This window comes from Lolium rigidum, chromosome 6 (assembly GCF_022539505.1).
Source record: "Lolium rigidum isolate FL_2022 chromosome 6, APGP_CSIRO_Lrig_0.1, whole genome shotgun sequence".
Lineage (NCBI taxonomy): Eukaryota > Viridiplantae > Streptophyta > Magnoliopsida > Poales > Poaceae > Lolium > Lolium rigidum.
This window is the reverse complement of record NC_061513.1, coordinates 39,514,115-39,534,132: the sequence shown is the minus strand read 5'-3', so window position 1 is coordinate 39,534,132 and position 20,018 is coordinate 39,514,115. Positions and strand designations below refer to the sequence as shown.

General features: G+C 44.0%; 1 protein-coding gene and 2 long non-coding RNA genes across 12 annotated transcripts; 1 reads left to right on the top strand and 2 right to left on the bottom strand.

The window, feature by feature from the left end:
• Window positions 1–397: 397 nt before the first annotated feature.
• On the bottom strand, window positions 398–2,635 carry LOC124662496. Its single transcript, XM_047200326.1, has 2 exons — window positions 2,623–2,635; window positions 398–1,416 (listed from the first exon to the last, which is right to left on the bottom strand). Exons 1-2 carry the CDS (start codon window positions 2,633–2,635, stop codon window positions 398–400), a joined length of 1,032 nt encoding a protein of 343 aa, XP_047056282.1.
• A 72-nt stretch (window positions 2,636–2,707) lies between these two features.
• On the bottom strand, window positions 2,708–11,909 carry LOC124660865. Of its 10 annotated transcripts, none has more exons than XR_006990000.1 (14): window positions 11,430–11,909; window positions 11,161–11,332; window positions 10,205–10,244; window positions 9,963–10,105; window positions 9,757–9,869; window positions 7,910–8,053; window positions 7,545–7,729; window positions 7,206–7,323; window positions 6,587–6,752; window positions 3,994–6,202; window positions 3,719–3,888; window positions 3,494–3,614; window positions 3,277–3,362; window positions 2,708–3,157 (listed from the first exon to the last, which is right to left on the bottom strand). It is a non-coding gene; the product is annotated as an uncharacterized LOC124660865 (long non-coding RNA). The 10 variants fall into 10 exon arrangements; XR_006990004.1 differs by having other exon boundaries at window positions 3,719–4,116; window positions 4,250–6,202; XR_006990003.1 differs by having other exon boundaries at window positions 3,719–5,153; window positions 6,008–6,202.
• Window positions 11,910–17,249: 5,340 nt separating this feature from the next.
• LOC124667814 lies at window positions 17,250–18,859 on the top strand. The gene is made up of 3 exons (XR_006991417.1): window positions 17,250–17,334; window positions 17,767–17,890; window positions 18,345–18,859. It is a non-coding gene; the product is annotated as an uncharacterized LOC124667814 (long non-coding RNA).
• The last annotated feature ends 1,159 nt before the right edge of the window (window positions 18,860–20,018 follow it).

The window sequence follows — 20,018 nt, the reverse complement described above, 5'->3', positions numbered from 1 at the left end:
GCTGTGTTTTACTTGACTTATATGTGATATGCAATGAGAAGGATGGTTCATCTCTCAAGCTCACTTTCAGGAGATGCTTTGGCCTTTGACCTGTACGCGTTTTAAGTTGAGTTGAAGAAACCTTAGACTAAAGGGACAATTTGCTGCAGGTCACCGTTATTTTTTGGCATTAACACACCGTCCGATTGTGTCTTTGCTAGGTACCATTACAATATTGTGACATTTTTGCCAGAACACACCACCTGACTAAAAACGGAAAGTTTTGCACTTTTATGTGGGATGGCTGATTTTGAAGACAAAGGGCAAAACTTTCCGTTTTCAGCCAGGTGGTGTGTTCTGGCAAATATGCCACAAAATTGTAATGGTACTTGGCAAAGACACAATCGAGCGGTGTGTTTCAGCAAATGCCAGAGAACTGATCGGTCACCTCCTCCAGCACACCGCTCTCAAGATCCGCGAGGTATATGCACCGGCCGTCGGCCCTGATGAGCATCGTGCCGCTCCTCTCTCCCATACACATGCACAAGGGTCCGTCGATCTGCTTCTGCTTGGGCCGTCGCAGCTCCAGCACCCTATCCCGGCGCCAGTGACCCCTCTGTCCGTCGTCGTCGTCATCTCGCCATATCCAGATCTCCACTGTGAGGTCTTCCCGGAACAAACAAAGGGACGATAGCGTCGTCCCGTCAGCGGCAACGCTCAGCCGTGGGTTGTCATACATGCAGCGGACGAGGTCTTGCGGCCGTGGAGCCGGGAGCATGTGCAAGGAGACGCGTCCGGTGATGGCGTCCACGTTGAGGGCGTGGAAGTTGACCATGTCCCAGAGCAGCCAGTGCACCGTGCCGCGGCGCACGACGGCGTCGCGCTGCATGATCGGTCCGAAGATGCGGTGCTCTATCGGGTTGAAGCACTTGGTGGGCGCGCTCCAGCTCGGCTCGCCGGACGAGAACGTGTGGAGGTCGTACCGCATGCCGTCCCGGCTGATGCCGATGATTAGCACCGTGAAAAGGGGTTTCTTCGCCGGTGGGCACGGCGGATGGCCACTCCTCGGGCAGCAGTCTGCGCCGGTTAGAACGGCGTAGGCGCTTGTGTCGAAGTAGTTGGAGAACTGGCCGCACTGCAGCGGCGGGAGCAGGTCGCACGTGCCGGAGAGCAGGTTGCAGACAGCGAGGTGGTCGACGGTCGGCTCCGTGCCGTCCATGTGAGGGTCGCCGCCGCGTGGGACGTAGCGCACGAGGAGGAGGCCGCGGTTCGAGGCGAGCGGCACGGCGCGGTCGAAGAGCCCGGCGGCGCCGGGGACGAAGGAGCCGAGGAAGGGACGGCCGGGGCCGAGGACGGATCGCGGCGCGTGCACGAAGTCCGGCGGAGTAGCGGGAACGTCCTCTCGCCACAAAAACCATCCTAGGACTAATCCTGGGACTATCCACAAAAAACCATCCTAGGACTATTACACGCATAGAAATCGGCAGCGAAAAAGATTGGGACGGCGAGCCAAACTTGGGTGAAAAAGAAACTATTGAGATGGCAGCACAACATAGCACAAGGAAAAGAAAACCCGATGAATCCGGAGAAGACGATCTGTAGAAGAGCCCATCGGCAGCCCTATGCCTCGCTGCACCGGCAGATAGACTGAGAGAGCGCCCACTCCACTCCTCTCCAAGCTTGCCCGCAGCCCCGTGCCTAGCCGCACCGGCAAAGAGAGCGCCCACTCCACTCCTCTCCGAGCAAGAGTCAAAGTCTAAGTCATAGTCACACGCGCAATCCGCACGCGGTGTGTGACAATGACCTTGTACTTATAGAGCTACTATGCAGGCGGGCTTGAGGGAAGAAGACATGGGGATGAGCTAGTTCTGAATCTGTCTCTCCTTGCTACATGATGGAAGAAGAGTTGGACGGTGGAGATGAGTCGGTCACGCGGATCGCTGATGTGGCAAGGAGCTCTCGTGAAACAAAAATCTGCTTCCAATGCGATGTGAATGGGTGATTCATTGCTCCGTAATTAAGGCTCAATTTTCTAGAAACCGTGAAGCAAGACTTAGTTTTCTGGGACTGTGAAGCCCTGTAACAATTAAGGCTCAATTTTCTGGGAACCGTGAAGCCCCCTAATTAAGGCTGAAATTTCTGGGTAACAGTGGAGCTAAATTAACGGCTCCTCTCCGAGGTATTCATGCACCTGGAGAAATAGCCTACGCATTGTAATTGATATCCACATTTTTAGTTCTTATTATGCCCGATCCACAACAAGAATTATGGAATCAGAGGGGCGTACATAGATTCTAAGCTAGGCCTGAAATCCTCTTCTCTTGTGTTTTTTTCCAGATGCGCTATTACATATTGATTAGTAAGTGCTCTCATGCCACGTTCGTTTAACACTACGCAAAAAGTTTACCATTCACATGCATTCAAGTAATATGCAAATAGATACATGATGTCAACCAAGTCGGTTTGTCTCAACCAAAACATTTCAAAATATACAACCGCTCAGATCTGTACCCATCCATCAGGCAAACAGAGGCCATACATGGAATCTAAGCTAGGCCTGAAATCCTCTTCTCTTGTGCTCTTTTCCAGATGCACTATTACATTGTTACTACAGTACAAAGTTCGCCTAGTGTATTTGATTACCAAGTGCTCTCATGGCAGATTCACAACAGCTACCCATTTTTCTAAGTTGCCTGGGCTAATTTGACACTAGGAAAAAAGTTTACAATTGATATGCATTAAGTAATATTGCACTTTAAACTTAAATATATATACACAAGAATTTTTGAACCATCCACCAAGTTATCACACACAAATTCTGGAACAAATCAGGATTCCCAAGTGCAAACAGTGGATACATGCTGCCAACTAAGTTGGTTTGTCTCAACCAAAATAATTCAAAATATATTTTAAACCATTCAACAAAAAGACCCAATGGGTGTTAAGCTAGCTTGCAGTGATAAAACGAACCACTCGGCTGGGTATCCATCCATCAGGCAAACAAGACGGCTACCCGACTTCAACCCACAACGTTGATATTCTAGTATGTACGTGCCAAATAAATCCAGCGGGGAGCTCAGATGCACCATGACGTTCCTCACATCTTTCATAGCTCAAACGGTGCCAGCGATCCATCTCATCTCCCGCTTTCCACTCACCATTGTCATCAGCATGTTACCTGCCGAGAGACATAGATACTGAAATCAGGATTCGGCATGCTTCGTCTAAAATATCATCAATGGGGTGGAATCACTACAAACTTCAAATTATAGACAGATAAATATATCTTCTCTTTACCCATTTAATCATATTTCGATACAGATATCCATTAAGAAAACACGAGGACCAATTGCTTCCAGCCAGCCCATTCCATCGCTGCCAATCTGCAACACCAAACAATTGCATGTATGTGAACAACCCAGGTGAACATGTATAACAAGCCAAATTACTTGTTCAGAAAAAATGCTAAGAAATCAGTTGAATTAATTTATTGGATCTTCAGCTCACAACTCACAAGCATCTAGCTGGCTATGACATCACTTGAAGAAATAAACTAATAAGGCATGTCTGGCCAGCTGGGTCCTGCAGCAATGGCTCCTTCCATCCATCCTGCAACAGCAAACAACCTGCTATTGCTGTTTAACATGCAACAACCAAGTTATTTATTAGCGTATACATGCGCATTCATTTTCATTCATACATGACAGACAAGACAAGGGAGGTAGAGCTTATGGTGTACCTGTTGGATGAGCCGTTGATCAACTTATCAGCAAGGCACTCAGAAATGCATCCATGAGACCCTGACTCTTGATGGTCCTGAAGGCACATAGCACCGGTGGTGAGCAGGTAGATGGCCTGGTTCACCCTTCTCAGGGGCAAGGGTAACCATAGCCCACCTCCTCTTCGGGCCTACAATAAGTGTAACACACGTGATCCAAAACTCAAAAGGAGTAATGAAACATATGCATCGGGCACTACAGCGTCCAAAATTTAAATCGGGTAAACCGAATTTACACCAAGTTATATCATCGATGGGGTTGAATCACTACAAGCTTCAAATTGTTAGACAGATAGCCATTTAGAAAACAGGAGGACCAATTGTTTCCGGCCAGCCAATTCTCATTCCGTGCTGCTAATCTGCAACAGCAAACACATCCATGTATGTGAAAACCCCTTGTGAACATGTAGAGCAAGTTAACCTGTTCACATTCAAATGGACAAAATGGTAAGCTTTCCAACGTCGATCCACTTGTTACATCCAGAACTTTACCATCTGGGGAGATGCCCATGTGATTGTTCAGGCAATCACAACATTTTGGATCATGCAGCAAGATTGCGAAAACTTTCAAGGTTTTTGGATCCTCGTCAACATGACACTTCACTAAAAGAACAGAGATCATTAACTCTGAAAAGGAACAAATATAAATTATTTGAAAAAAGAAAAGTACAAGATTAGCAGACTTACTTCTATGTCCATCACTAAAATCTATATACGAATGCGAATTCTCGGTATTAGCGATAAAATGTCATAGCACCTATATCCGATAAGGGCCAACAGGGTATGAGTAACTATTTAAGAAGGAAACAATCCTAAGAAATACACAGCCCCGTACCTTCAGAACAAGAAATCACTAAGGCCTCGTTCGACAGACTTAGATTGCCGTGTTTGATCTCAAGTGTTTTGGGTGATTGTGGCGTGGATTGACGTGTTTTCAGCTGAATCGGTTTGGTCTAGGGAGCTTTCCCCGTCGTGGGCTGTTGGTTTCCAGCATTCAAGGCCTTCAACGATTGCTATTGGGAAGAATAACAAACACCCGAAGGTCCCGCCGTTCCTGATCGCTGGCAGCCACGAGAGCCCGCTGTTTCCGATATACGACGGCAATTTCGCGAGAGAGAAACGCGAGGGGTACTTAGCGTTTCGATTCACACGTGTCTTGCCTGGTTTTTCGGTAATACTTGGGGCTAGACCTTTCAAACCGCTTTAAACCACGCCTACCGAACAGTTCAGCAGTTGTTTGCGGTGATTTTGTGCTGGCCCGAAAAAATTATACACTCCAATCCCTAAAAAACCTCCGTGCCGAACGAGGCCTAATGTGGTCCCATCACGAGTCCCATGAGTAGCACGAGCTTGTATCCTTTCCCTTGTTTCCATGCCAAATTTTGATATCGGGTTGCTGCAAATAGTTCAAAAATTAAATCTTAATACAAAATAAAGCTTCTATCCTGGAATAAGGTCCTCGTGTTACAAAATCAATTCTTGGGTTACAACTGCATCAGGAAATAGCACACTCCTAGTGTACATGTGTTGCATAAATAACAAATGCATGTTACCTCGAGCGAGCAGTTCTTAAAACCAGATCTTACCGACGGCTTAACTAGGAAAAGCCTAATCACCGCCTGGTCCAGTCAGGTTTGCTTAATGGACTGTTTTGGTTCATTTGATTGATCAAACTGCAACCTCTCCAAGACTACAGTAAGGGTTTGGAACTGATCCAGTTCTATTAACTATGGTAATTTTCTGTCGCGATACTATGCTACACTAAATCCTACTAGTCCCCATAAAATCCAAATCTCAGTCACACTACATGAACCTCAGAGACCCAGGCCAACCATAGATGGGTCACCTCACCATGCACCTGTCAGTCAGCGAGTACATTTTTTTCCATATCTAAATGAAACATGGTGCAACAATTCTCATCAAATCTTACTAGTTTACTGAACATTATACAAGTGTACAGTATTGCAGCAATAGATCTTAGTCACGATAGGAAAAAAGACTCCAGCTGCATAGTATATGGAATTATGGAACATGGTGAAATAATGAATGCTGAAATAAAAGTTAAAATCTAAATGCAAAAGAAAAAAAGAATTTCAACACATGTTTAATGACACAGTAATGGCACATGTTTGTGGACCGTTAGATCTGTGCAAGATGCGTGATATTAAAGGCTATTATATTAAGCAGGTCAGGTTAATGAGTAACTATTTAAAAAGGAAACAATCCTAAAAAAAGTACACAACACCGTACCTACAGAGCAAGAAACCACTATTGTGCTCCCATCACCAGTCCCAAAAGTAGAAATATTAGCTGCTGCAAGGTTCAGTACCGACTCCTTCCCATGACTGTTTTTGTGATCCTGCTTGATCTCGGGAGAAAAAAGCTTGCCCTGCTGCTTTTTCCTACGGTTGGAGGAGCACTAACATCCAATGATCTTTTCTCCTGCTGTATTCACAATACAAAATTACAATTTCAAATGAATGGAGATATTTGATGGGATGATAATAATTTCAGCACCATACAAACCCACATGCACGTTACACAACGAAAAAACAAATACAGTCATATCCCGTGGATATATCTCCACCAAACTAGATAAGAAATGACTGTTGCAGCTTGTTATTTTCAAATTAGCAGGATATCTTTTGACCATTTTAAAAGCATCAGAATATAGTGGATTATTTCTTGGAACTTCTAATGTACTTGGAGCATCAAACAGATACAGAAAAAACTTAAACACATTAATTCTGGTAGTCTTTAAGCTAGGAAAGTAGTACTGATTTTATGACCCGGCTGGAGGACATGAGCTCGATAGACAATGACATTTACCTGTGATATTTCGGGGAAGACGCCGAAAATGCGCAGGTCCTTCATCACGAGAGCTCTGTTGATAGAGGGTAGAGTTGCGCCGGCACTGCTGCTGGCATCTTTGAAGGACATCAAGGACAAGCAGGACGGTGTCCCGTAGGGCGAGCACAACCGCACCACCATCTTGCTGTCCAAAGCAAAGAAAAAAAATCATGTACCGACCACAAAAGCATTGCTTGCTCCAGTTATTTAGTTCTTCACTATTAGTTCCTCTCTGTTCATGGTGTACAAACAAGAGTTTTATTTACAAAACCATTACAACTAAAACATCAGGGCAACCCAAATTTGATCTAGAATATGGCCAGACCATCTCAATCGATTCAACATCAGAGAAGCAATCACAAGCACGAGGTATGTATTAATTTCTGTATGGTAAATAGATGCAAGTGAGCATATAAAAGTAGCCATATAAATAAACTAGGTGAGGGATTCTAAGGCTGTACATAGCTGCAGTTCACACATGTAGATGGTCATCAATTCATAACATCAGGAACGACACCACCGAGTCAAAGAGGAACTTATACAAAGAGATCTTGCTGGGTTGAAAGAATCGATAGGAAAGGATGACAAAAAAGGTTACCTTGCTATTCGTCGAGTGGCAGCCATGGTGGTGCACGGTGGTGATGCTGGCCGGTGTGCTGAGTACGCATGGTGATCTCAACTACTTAGTTTTCTCCAAACAAGCAAGGATTTCTTAACTAGACAAAAAAAATAGCACCAATCAAGTAAAATACATCAATCATTCTAAAATTACTTGAACACAACCGCAGATTTTGTAAGTAGTAATATAGATAGAGGACATTAATCACTAGTTCACTTTATTTACTTTCATCAAACACTTCCAGCATACTAGTTGGAATTTATCAAACCGCCATACTGATATGGAGTTAAATCATGGAGGAGTTAAGGATTCCATTACCTAACTTTTTCAGTTGCTCATAGCATGTTGGGGGACGTGGTCGCCGGAAGACGTTGGCAGCAGCTTCGGGTGGACTATAGCTCACCAACAGAGATTTGTAGCAGAGGCCGAAAGCACAACAGCTGCTATAGGTGACCATTTGCCACTTGCAGCAGGTCCTCTTGGCCTCGATCAACCCAGACACCCTTGGAGGCAACAACATGAAGTAGAACGAGGTCAAATAAGGGGAATTTTCACAGATAAAACAAATAAATATCTCAGCCATGCATGCCATCACCGGATGAACCATGAAAGACTAAAGAATAATGTCATAAACACATCACAAAATAATCAAGCATGGACCACCCCTTTCTAGCACAGCTTACATTGGGTTATATCCTTGCTCAAAATCTGGCAATAGCACCTTGTTTCAAAGGATGATCCTTTGAGTTTTCCCTCCATGCATGTGCAGGCTCTCTGGATGGACATGTTCGGGCTCAACAGGTCTAGTATCTGTATGTAGCCGTAGCCTGCAGAGATCAACCATTAGGTGTGACCATGTGAGCAATGAGCAAATCACAAATCTATGGCCAAGAAAGTGTAACAACAAAGGACATCATTGATCGATGGCAGGTAGAGCATGGAAAACAACCTAAATGATGGCCATAAAGTAACAAATTCAAACTACTGACATCATCGAATTTCCAACAAGGTCTGCAACAACGATTGAAGCTAGTCAAACAAAGACAACTTTCCAATAAAGCAGAAATAGAAAGATAACAAAGATAAACATGTTGCTCGAATGAACTTCCACAAGAGTTTTTCTAACTGAATATAAAATTGGACAGGTACAATAACCAATAATGCCAGAGCCCAAACTAAATTATTTTAGGACCAAACAGAGAAAATTTTCTAACCAAATTAGAAGTGTCAAACCATATACAAAAGTGGAACCGACAAAAATGGACTTTAGGCCAAATAAGATCAGAAGTGGAGGCGCTCAATTTAGTAGTTTTGAATGTTGTGAGTTTGCCTTCACGTTGACACAACAAAACTTTATAGAAGCCTCCAAATATAATAGCAAAGATCAGTCAGAAACAAAGAAGGAACATGTCAGAATATTTTTTTTGTGCAAGAAAAGTAGAGCACTTCTCAAGTTAAATAGTTTTTGAATGGTTTGAGTTTGTTTTAATATTAGTAAGCACTTCTCAGGTTAACGAGAAAAACACCACTGCTGCCACCAAAATTTGACAAAACTGAAACAAGAGATAGAAGAGGAACTAAACTAATTTTTTTTTATTGTGAGCAGACAAAAGTAGAGTTTGTCTTCATATTAGTAGCACTTATTAGTTTAGCCAGAAACATAAAAGGAACAAAACAATAATGATGTTTTCCTAAGCAAGAAGAAATAGAACTGTTCAGTTTAAAAGTTTTGAATGGTTTGTGTTTGTCTTCCCATTAGTACGTATTTTCGTGGTTATCAAGAAACACATCACCACAATCTCCAAATTTTGTAACAAGATGAAACCAGAAACAGAAAAGGATTATGAATAAAAGGTTTTCTTTTGTAAGCAAGAGTAGAAGTGAAAGCACTCAGTTAAATACTTTTAAATGTTTTGTAATCATTTTCCCGTTAGTAAGACTACTCACATTAGCGAGCAAAACATCACAACAGCATCCAAATTTCATAACAAACTAAAATAGCATACAGAAAAGGAACACAACAAGAATGACTTTTTTTCTACGCGGGATTAAAAAGAGAAAAGCGCCCAGTTTAATAGCTTTTTGAATGGTTCGATTTTGTCTTCACAAGAGTAAGCACTTCTCAGGTTAACGGGAAAACACCACCGCAGCCTCTAAATTTTGTAACAACCTTAGACCAGAAATAGATAAGGAACAGAAAAAACGATTTTTTTTCTAAGCAAGAGTAGAAGTGGAGGCACTCAATTAAATAGTCTTCATATTAACATTCAAACGATGCACTCTATTTGCAACACAAATAGGTGCTTAGTTATGAGTTGTGACAATTGCTCCCTTCAGGAGAATACTATGCATATTTGTCGATCTAGTCCATGGCTAGTGAACACAGATACCACCAGAGCTGAGTAGTCCATAAAATAACTTCATCTAAAAAATGTTTGCATTCACTAAAGTACTAGCAACGCGGAGCGAGCCAAATTTTTAGGAATAGCATATGCAGACACAAAATGAGAAATTACTGCTACTTCATTACCATGATGTTCCACCTTCATATATGATTGGGACCCTACTGCTTTGTTTCTGTTCTGAATTCGAACATCTAAGGTGACTTCAAGATCATATATGCGTGATGATGCCTGCCAAAAACTTCAAAAAATAGTATTGTGACGTTACATCACCATGGCACTCATGTACTTCAGCACAAAAAAAATGATAGGTAGGAGCAACTATGGAGCTCACCTTGCTTGACCTGGGCGCTTGGCGACGTGGGCGTACTGGACGATGGATCCCACCGACAGTAGTGTGGTTGGTGTGCCATTGGAAGAACTGCATGAGGGCAAGCAACGACGACGAGTACATCCACTGTGTATCAGGCACCATACCTTGTACCAACACAACATTGGCATAACACATGATCACATCAATTAGTATATATCCACGAGAATGTTATATAATGATCTGGAGATCTTCGATGTATTTACCATATTTGCCAACAATTCCAGGGTTCTTGGTGCGCTTTGTCTGCACAGAGAGAAACACATAACTTAAAAAGGTTTTTCGACAAGTATACTAGAACAACAAAGTGAGCTAGTATATTTACAAAGACAGAATATAAGACATGGACATGATAAATGAACAAGTAAGATTTGTGAATTTGACTCAACCACTTACTGAAGGAGTTCACACAAGCAACAACTATCTATGACTGATTGCATCCAAAACATTGACAGATTATCATGAATTGTTTAACTAGCATGATTGTAGGATGTGGCTCATGGAAAATTAGCAATGTATTTCATAAATGCACACGATAGAAGAAAAAAAACAGTACTATCAAAGTCATCTTGCTGCCAAGGTATGGAAATGAATGTTTAACCTCAGATTTTGAATGGTAAATTTGTATCAAATGATTGAACATGCATACATTACAAAGATATGCATACTTGTAAAAAATCAAGCATCTCATGAAGATTTCATGCTTCCGTTATACTCTAATTACTCGCTAACTTATCATCCTATGGATTGACCAATCAACAGTAGAACAAGACACTGCCTTGTCTTGCTATGGTTTGATTGGGGACACATTAAGAGCATGCATCCCACTGAAACTGTATGCATGTAATAATCAGCAAACATGTAACACGAAAATGTATACACATTGTACTTGCGTTGTCTGAATCAAAAGCAAAACAAGTATTTCGAAACCGAAGTAACTTGAAGAGGAACAAAGCACATCTCAGATGCACGAGTAGGACTACTACTAGTAAATACAGTAAATGGGCAAACATAGGCACCGCAATAACTGAATCGATCTCCATATCTTACACACCATATCCACGTGTTGTACCACATGCATCAACGGTTTGCACAATACCGAATCACCAATCGTCTCATTAGTCAAACCCAAACCCTAGGTTGCCACACAGAAATATTTAACCTTTGGACGCCGATGTTGACAATGTTCTGAGCGGCGAGGTAGCCATAGTGAGCCTTGGGGGCAGGCTCCTGCACGAAATGGACGCCTCCTGGAACCGGCTTTCACGCGACCAGATCCTCCATGTCTTGGCGCATCCATGGCGGAGACCACCAAATAGGAACCTCAATTTGACCTATGCAAAATGAAATTCACAACAGCATTCGAGTTAGGTTATCAGAGATGCAGCCATATGGGAAAGGGTGGAAGGGGGAATAGAGGAAGCTGCATACTTTTTCAGGTCAGGGCATCCTCCTCATCCCCTTGCGAGGTTCCGTCCGCGTCGACAGCGTGCCGGTGAGCGACCACGCAGAGGTGGCCGGAGGGTGCCACTCCCCAGCGGTAGGGAGATGGATCTGGCCTGGCGGCTGCTGGTCCTTGAAGATGGAGTGGCGGTGGGGGGAGGAGGGACACCGGGGCGACGTCCCGGACAGAGGTGGGGTGCCGGCGGCGAGGAGAAGCAGTTGCGGCGGCATCCCGATCCCCGGCTACTGCTGCTAGGATTTTGCGCACTGGGTCCGGAGGAGAGGAGAGGAGCGGCCGACCATCAGATGGGAGGAGGGGCCGTCGCCGGCGGATGGCAGGAGGGGAGGGGCGGCGCCGGGTTTGGAGAGGACGGTGGAGTCGGCGGGACACGAGGATTTGATGTGAGCAGCAGACGGGACTGATTGGGTATTGTTTTTTCCTTTCCTTCTTGGACGACGAGTGGACGATTGAGATGCTAGTCTTCATGGCGACCTCGCGTTCATATCCCCGATTTCTTAAATCCCGTAAATCATGGTACTCCATTAATGACTCTTCTCGAGTGTTTCAACTCAATACTTCAAGTACCACAGTGCCGACTTTAAGTACCAGCTAGCATCGCACATTTCCAAAATCTGAAGCGGGCATTTCAATCGACTTGAAGTACGAGGTAGCTCTAATGCACATGATCGAGTAGGTCAGAAGATACACGTGTCTGAGTCTCCTTAACACCGGACAGCTAGCTGAGATATATGGATCCGTCATCACTTAACTGTCGACACTTCGGTATCGGATGAGATGGCCGACAATGTCGTCGGTGTCCGTGTCGCACCCGCCCTTCGTTGGCATGCTTTGCTCACGTTTGAGATTGTCGTAGAACCACATCTGCCGCCGATGATCGATCTATCTACTATAGTACTAGTATGTACCATGGCACCAGACGGGCCGCAACATGGCCATGCACCGACATATGTTCTCGGTCGGACTATCATGCTTCACTATGTGTACATATTTCAAAGTTGAGATTGATGCTTCGCATCAACTAATCTACTAAGTGGACTCATGGCGTCATGGCGACGAGGCCATTATAATTAATCATATGAGAACTTGAGCTCAACAAATAGTAGATGGTTCACCGAAATGGGGGTGCGGCGATGGTGGTAGGAACTATGACGATGTTAGATTTTCAAGAAGTTTCATGCAAGGGAGATAGAATCGCTAACTATGATTGCATGAACCATCGTTGGCACAAATGTGATATTCCCAACCCTGTCACGTTCCACATAAATAGCGTAGACACAAGGTGGGATTCCGTGAAGCCGCTAGCAATCTATTTTGTGTGGGAAATAGACCTAGCGTAATCCCTTCCGTTCTCGCGTGGAATGCCCTAGCTACGTTATAAGGGGAATGATATTCGGCTCCTCGTTTTTATTCATTTACCAAATTACTCATTTTTATGGACTCTACTATTTATTGACTTCACAAAAAATAATACTATTACAATTGAATCTTACTATCTCCATTCCCATGAATAAGACTTATATTATTAATTAAAATTCAATCCATGTAAAGTTTGACCAAGTTTTTATAAAAAGTATTTACATGGAAATACAAAATCAATATTATTAGATAAATCATGAAATATATTTTCAAATGATATCTATAGAATATATATTTACTAATAGACCTTTTTAAAAGTTTGGTCAAACTTTACTTAGCTTGACTTAAAAAAACTTATATCTATTATAAAAAACCTTATTCACAATGTCTCAAAAGTAAAGATGAAATCTACTCTTCTTCAATTGTCCGCCCTCCATTACGTGGAACACGAGAGGACATCACCACCATAGGTCCATAATGCATCCATCGGGGCCCAAAACCTAACCCTAGTAGCCCAAACTTGAGCACTCTGATGCAGTCTGACTCCCCAACTGTCCCGTGGTTGGAGCGGTAGGTGGAGGAGAAAGGTACTTATCGGCGGGGAACTATGGAGCAGTTTCAGACAAAGGCGGAAACCATCAGTTTCCGAGAAGAGCCTTTGCGTTTGGGTGGTCATGGTGTCGGGGGGTGCATACTTGGGTGAACTAGGTTTATTTGAGGTCGACAAGATAAGCCGATTTTCTACCTCACAGTTCCAATTAACATGGCATATAAATTTAATTAAAAGTCAAATCGTGCTAAGTTTGGCCAAATATATAGAAGAATATATTAACATCTGTAATATTAAATAATCATATTATCTAAGTATAACGTATGTGAATCTACAGATATTGATTTGATATCGTCGTGTTCATGTTTTTTCTAAAACATTTGTCAAACTTAATTAGATGACATTGACTTTTGACTAAATTTATAGGTCTTGTTCATTGGAATGGATGGAGTATATTTCTTAGTAGCTGGTCAATTACCTATACTCTACATCCGGGCCGAGAAGCTTCATCTTTTGCCTTGTTGATTTATGCAGCCTAGCACCACGCCTAGCCCTTCGTACTACTCATTTAGCTAGGCAGGGAAGAGCACGTACGCATGCATACACATAGCTGATACTCATACTTTACTTAGCGTGTCGACGCGTTAAGTGCACCGGAAGAACGTAGGCGGCTAGGCCGGCCGGCCAGGAACGCAATGCATGAATGCGTGCATGGGCAGCTGATCGACGTAGCCAAGCCGACTGAACACCTTTGGTTTGCTTTTGTTTTAGTCGAGTCCTAGCTATGACATTTCACTCCTCTTCTCCGTTTCCTCTCGCAACATGCAAATGGGAGGCGACCGGTGTTGTACCGTTCAACACCGATGAGTCCTAGGTCCGCCTCCCTTCCACCATTCGCTCCGGATATAGGAAGGTAGGAGAACCTCGGTGTCTCGTTCAAGGCGTATAGGTAGGTTAGGTTTTGGGGGAGGCGTTGCTTAGATGGCGGCGACAATGATGCTCATGCCAAATGAAGTTTCCCACCTCCCGGTCCCATCTCGACTTTCATTGTTCCTTTGGAACAGCGTGGCTAGGGTTTCCCAGGTTGCGTTGGCAAAGCAGAAGTGGCACATCCATGGGATTTTGTTATTTGGATTCAGCCACCTCTCGGCGGCGTATCCTTCGGTGTCGTCGTGAAACTTGGAGACTTGTACAAGAGTGAAGATGATGGTTGGTTGTCGTCGGCTGTCGAGAGAATATATATGGCGGCTCGGGAGCATAATGGTGGCCCGATGGCATAAGATCTGCCGACTTTCTCCCGACTTGGTCGATGTGGAGCTTCCCTTTGACTTGTCAATCCGGTGATGGCTATGGTGTTGGCTCGGATCCGACGATGTTTACATAACATGGTGTTCTTGGGGCCCTCTAATGGCTTATATGTAATTTTCTTTTGTTGGGGGAGTTTCCTGTAAATATTCCCGGACAAGTGTCATTCCTTGTTTCTTCTTGTTGTTTTCCGTGGGTATTGTGGTTGTTTTGTTGTTTTATGTTTAATCAGTGAACACGATTACATAAGAAAAAGTATTAGTAGGTTAGATAGCGAATAGCTAGGTTAATTATGTGAGTAAACATCACACTCCACATAAACCACATTAAACTTTGATTAATATTAGTCCACTTTTCAACCTCGAACATTAATTCTTCCGAGGTCGATTATGACATTCGAGTCAGGCATCACGGTCGACGAATATGTCGGTCCCTCTACCCATTCTTCATATCCTATGTCACCAATTGTTCAACCATGATCCTATATTATCTGACCTCGACCTCGACCTATACCATTTCCACTATCCACGCATAGGCAAAAGGACGGATTTCCGACCCTTCCTCGCAAGATTTCAATCGCCCATGCTATCTAGCAGCCCTGTGTGCCCTGTGTTGTATGCCCCTATATTTCCATTGAAAGTTGTCATTCCATGGGTCTTTGCCCTTTGTTCTGCTAGAATAGGTCATTCGAACATGATTAACCAAAAATAAGAGCATGTTATTACAGGAGTTGTGTCGAACCCCTCGAAGTAGGGGTTTTACACAATAATTCTAGAGTCTTCGAGGAGATAGTCCACTTTGAAAAAGTGCAACTTCGGAGTTCTGTAGGATTTTACTCTTACCCGTACAAGGATCTCACGCAAAAGGGCAAGGGTTTCGGACCCTTTATCACGTGATTTTAGGCGCCCCACTTTTTTCCACCCTATATTTTCATCGAAAGTGGTGATTCCATGTGACTTTACCCTTTGTTTGTGTTACAATAGGTCATAGAAACATGACGAAACCAAAACTAGGTCATGTTATTATAAGAGTTGGGTCCAACGCCTCGAAGTGATAACTTTTACACTATAAGTCTAGAACCTTTGTTCACGATAGTTCTCTTTTGCGAAAAAATTGCACCTCGAATTTTTATATGATTTTCCTCTAAAGACTACCTTGCATAACCATACTAGGACCCACGCAAAAGGGAAAGGGTTTCCGACCGTTCCTCAAGCTAGTTCAGGTGTCCCATTATCTAGCAGGCCCCGCGTAATCTACCCCAAAGCTTTTCCATCGAAAGTGGTGATTCCATGTGACTTTGCCTTTGTTTCTGCTAGAATATGTCATAGAAACATGACCAAGTCTAAACAAAGTCATGTCCGATGGCCCAAAGTATATGGTTTTCCACTGTAAGTCTAAAATCTTCATGCGGGATAGTCCTCTTTGCGAAGAAAGTGAACTTCAGAGTTCTCAATTAGATTTTTCTTGGAACACAACTCTTATGACCAATGTTAGGTCCCCATGCAAGAGGAGGAGGTTTTCCAAATCTTGCTCGCGTGATTTCGGGCAAAACCCTATTTCGTGGGCCCCATGACGCCATGGTTCCATTCAGGCAAACATTTCCTTGATTCATGAATGGGGACTCCACGATATCTACATCAAGTGAAGCTCGACCCAAAACTTCTTTACTCTAGTTGGAGAACCTCGGTAAGAACTGGTGAGTGCAATTTCCGCCATATCTCATATGTCTTGTAGTCAAGATTTTTGCCGACTCCTCGCGTTCTCTGGTCCTCGTTGCTTTCCTCCATCATGGTAACACCTCGATCGATCAACCATGCATGTTTTCCCCTACCGACAGTTGCATCACTCACACCCCGCAATCCATGACTTGTAGTTCGATCGTTATCACCGATGACCCGACCCGGCGATGCTCTCAACCATCTCAATTCCTTGTCTATTTTAAGATATTTTCAAAGAAATAAAATTAGGTCGTTGACTTGTCCGAAGCAGCCATGCATGGCATATCCTACGCGTCTGCGTGAGAGAGAGAGATTGCTAGCCTACGCCAGCGAAAGTTTCCCGCGTAAGATTTGGGATTTTGGCTTAGGCGTCAAATGAATTTCGATTTGAGCCGCTAAATTTGGCCCATTGTATCGCCCGACGGCCCGTTTTCCAGTCCGATCCAGAGAGAGGAGAGGGTTGAACAAAACCAATCCAACCCTAACCTAACCCGGATATCCACCATTCTTCCTCTCCCCTGCTCGCCGAGGCGCCCGAGACGGCGGCCGGAACGATGCGTCGTGACTGGCTTGCTCGCCGGCGCACGCGTGCGTCTGTGCGCGCGGCTCCGTCGAGCTCGCCCGTCCGCGTCGGCGCGTCGATTTCGCCGGCGATTTGTTCCCAACGCCGCCGTTCCGGCATCGCCCCTCTGCGCCGTTTCCCCATCCTCGCCGCTTAACACGTCCTCCCACAGCCTCAGCGCTGCGAGGAGGTGAGCCTTCTCGTCGGCCCAAGAAAGAAAGCGCGGGTTTCCTGTCGCTCGCCGGTCAGACGCTGCCATGGCCGGCACGTGCGACCTGGCCGTGCGCGCCTTCGCCGGCGTCTTCGCGGAGGCGTCCAGCCGCAGCAAGGCCATGGGAGCGGCACTGCTCGGCCCCAACGACCACCGCAGCCACCCAAAGGTCATTTTTTTCCCCTACTGCTGAGACCAACCTATAGCTTCGGTTCAGGGATAACACGTTTGGTTGCAGATTGATGCCATTCTTTTTCATTTTTGGTCGCATGTTGGTGTAAATCATTCTATGGGAACCTTTTTGGAGTATGTAGTTTGAAAGATTTATAAAGGAGATTGAGTAGCTTTAGATTGGTTATCAATCTTGGATTTTGTAGTGTCGATTAACCTATCCAGCAGAATACTTGTTGAGTGAAAATCTTGTACTACGTCTTCTCTTAGCCATTGTCTTTTGTCAGCAAAATAGAATGTACTGAATACAAAACTGTTTACAGCTTATTAGGAGATTAGCAATTGCGGTTGTCCTGAATTCAGTAGCTTGTACTACAATCTATTACACCTGTAATTTGTTTCACCCAATAAGAAGTTGTTTTGTGCATAGGCAGTAGATGTGCATGGCTGCAAACTGGGAGCTCCTGCAGCTTCACTGGTGTTCCTGCGGAGACACCCGAAGACATGGAGTTTGTGGGCGTGCTTGCCCCAAGGACCTCTGGGGCCATGCAAAGGTCTGATTTCTTCCTACTGCTGCTTTTGCTCTATCTGCTGCTTTGCTGCAGGTAGTTGTAGCTGTGTTAGATAGTAGGACGGTTCTTTAATTTTTTGGGGAGCAGAATTGGTTGCAGGTACATGCAGCAACACCTAGTATATATATATATTTATGCAGAATTGAAGATCATTTGTAAACTAGTATATCCAATCAGCTCTATCTGAATCGTTTGTGTGTATTTTGCGAAAATTAGCAATGGTTGAATATGATAATATTGTAAGCTACCAATTTAGTTCAAGCATATATAGTCCATCCAAGCAATCTGTTTGTGATTATTCTTTTAATTTCATGATCTGGTTTACAAATGAGACTGAGTTCCTCTATTTCTTTCTGTTGATTGGCATTCCTGCTGTAGAATCCAAAGTTGATCTATTTCTATTTACAAATTAATGGATCATGTCATGTGTGCGCAGGTTCTTTTCGACATATCTATCTTGCTGCTCGCACATGGACCGTGATTGTTTGAAGCATGATTGTCTGGTAATGGCTCTGTTAAGCTCGGCATCCTCATGGCAACAAGCTGGACTGCAGCGCTGCCTCCCTCTTGTCGTGACTGCGATTGTAAGGTGAGGTTGATGAATCGTGAGTTGAAGCTGGTGTTATGGTGGCGATTAGGGCGACACTTTCTTGATGGACAGATTTGGACTGTTATTAGCTCGTAGTGCTGATGCGTGTTCAGTCTGCTGGGTCAGTCAGTGTCCCATCATTGGTCTGCTGCTTGTGTTTTGTCCTATTTCTTTTGTATGTTTATACAAAACTTGTACCAAGGTTTGTGACAGTGGAAGGCCTCTGTCTGTCTTTAGATAAAAATGAAGTCCGTCTAGAGTCTTTATCATTAGGGAAACTGTAACCTCCTATATTTCTCTTGATATTACTATGTGTGTTGGCTTGAGAGTAGAAGCTTTTTTTACATTGGATGGAGCTGTGTTTGTCGTTGTATGTTATGTTGAAATCGCAAGTTGCAATTGTTGTTCTGCTGTAACCTGTTACCACAGCTTGCATTTATCATTTTTAATTCAACTTGTGAGTCGGAGTGGAATCATCAATATATAGGTGTGATTGAGTAGTAGTAGTACCAGTTGTGAAATCAGTAGCGTGAGGAGCACTGGCCGTTGAAGAATTTATTTAGGTTCCAAAAGGAGCGAGGAAGCCGACCGGGCAGTGTGCGTCAACAATTTCCCAAGAGGCCGGCCGGTAGATGGTGGGTTGTAGCATCCCAAGGGGGACGCTTACAGCTGTAGTGAATGAATAGTTATAATTGAGCGCATTCAATGGTTGAATGTTTGTTTGGCTTCCATGGAAACAAAACTTAGATTTTGGACATATTTTTACAGGACGGAGGTGGTGTAGAATCACTTTTATTTTGGTCTGTATCTAGTCCTCTTTAATTAGTATATGTGCATTATAGGTTGAGCAGAAGAGGTAGTATTTATTTGGCAAAGAAATTAAGTCGTCCCTTTTGTTTGTCTATATATGCTGGTGTAAGTAGTAATGAAAATACTACTACAGGTAGTCTTTGAAGAAAGAAAGAAAAAGAAAGAAATCATCGTTTTTAGAAGCAATGGATCCAGGAAGAGGTAGGTAGCAAATTAATTAAGCAAGTGAATGAAGCAGTTTCTTGATGTGCAGGTGTAGGTGCGTGTGCGTGCTTATGTTGTTGCATCCATCCGTGCAGGCTGAAATCGGTTTGATGGTGCGTGCATATAAAAAAGAGAATCCAAAGAAATGCTGGCAGAAATGATGGTGCGTATTTTGGCAGAAAGAAATACTAGTAGTGTCATGCCGTAGGGCGGCGGTGATGTATGGAAAGGTGGGTGCACGTGTAACAGCGACGCACGCCGCGGGAGGGATTTCCTTTTTTTCGCACGCACGACAGCTAAACGAGAAGGACCATCAATCGATTGTGCCGTGCGTGTCATCAGCCGAGTCCAGCGTGCGCGCGCGTGGGGAACGCCGTCTTCAAAGCGCGCGTGGAGGACGTGACGGATCAGTTGTCGCGCGGCCCACCAGTACATTCATTTCTCCTTTTGTTTACCGTCAAAAAGGCCATGCTACCGGGTGAAAATCCCTTGTGATCTCATCTGACT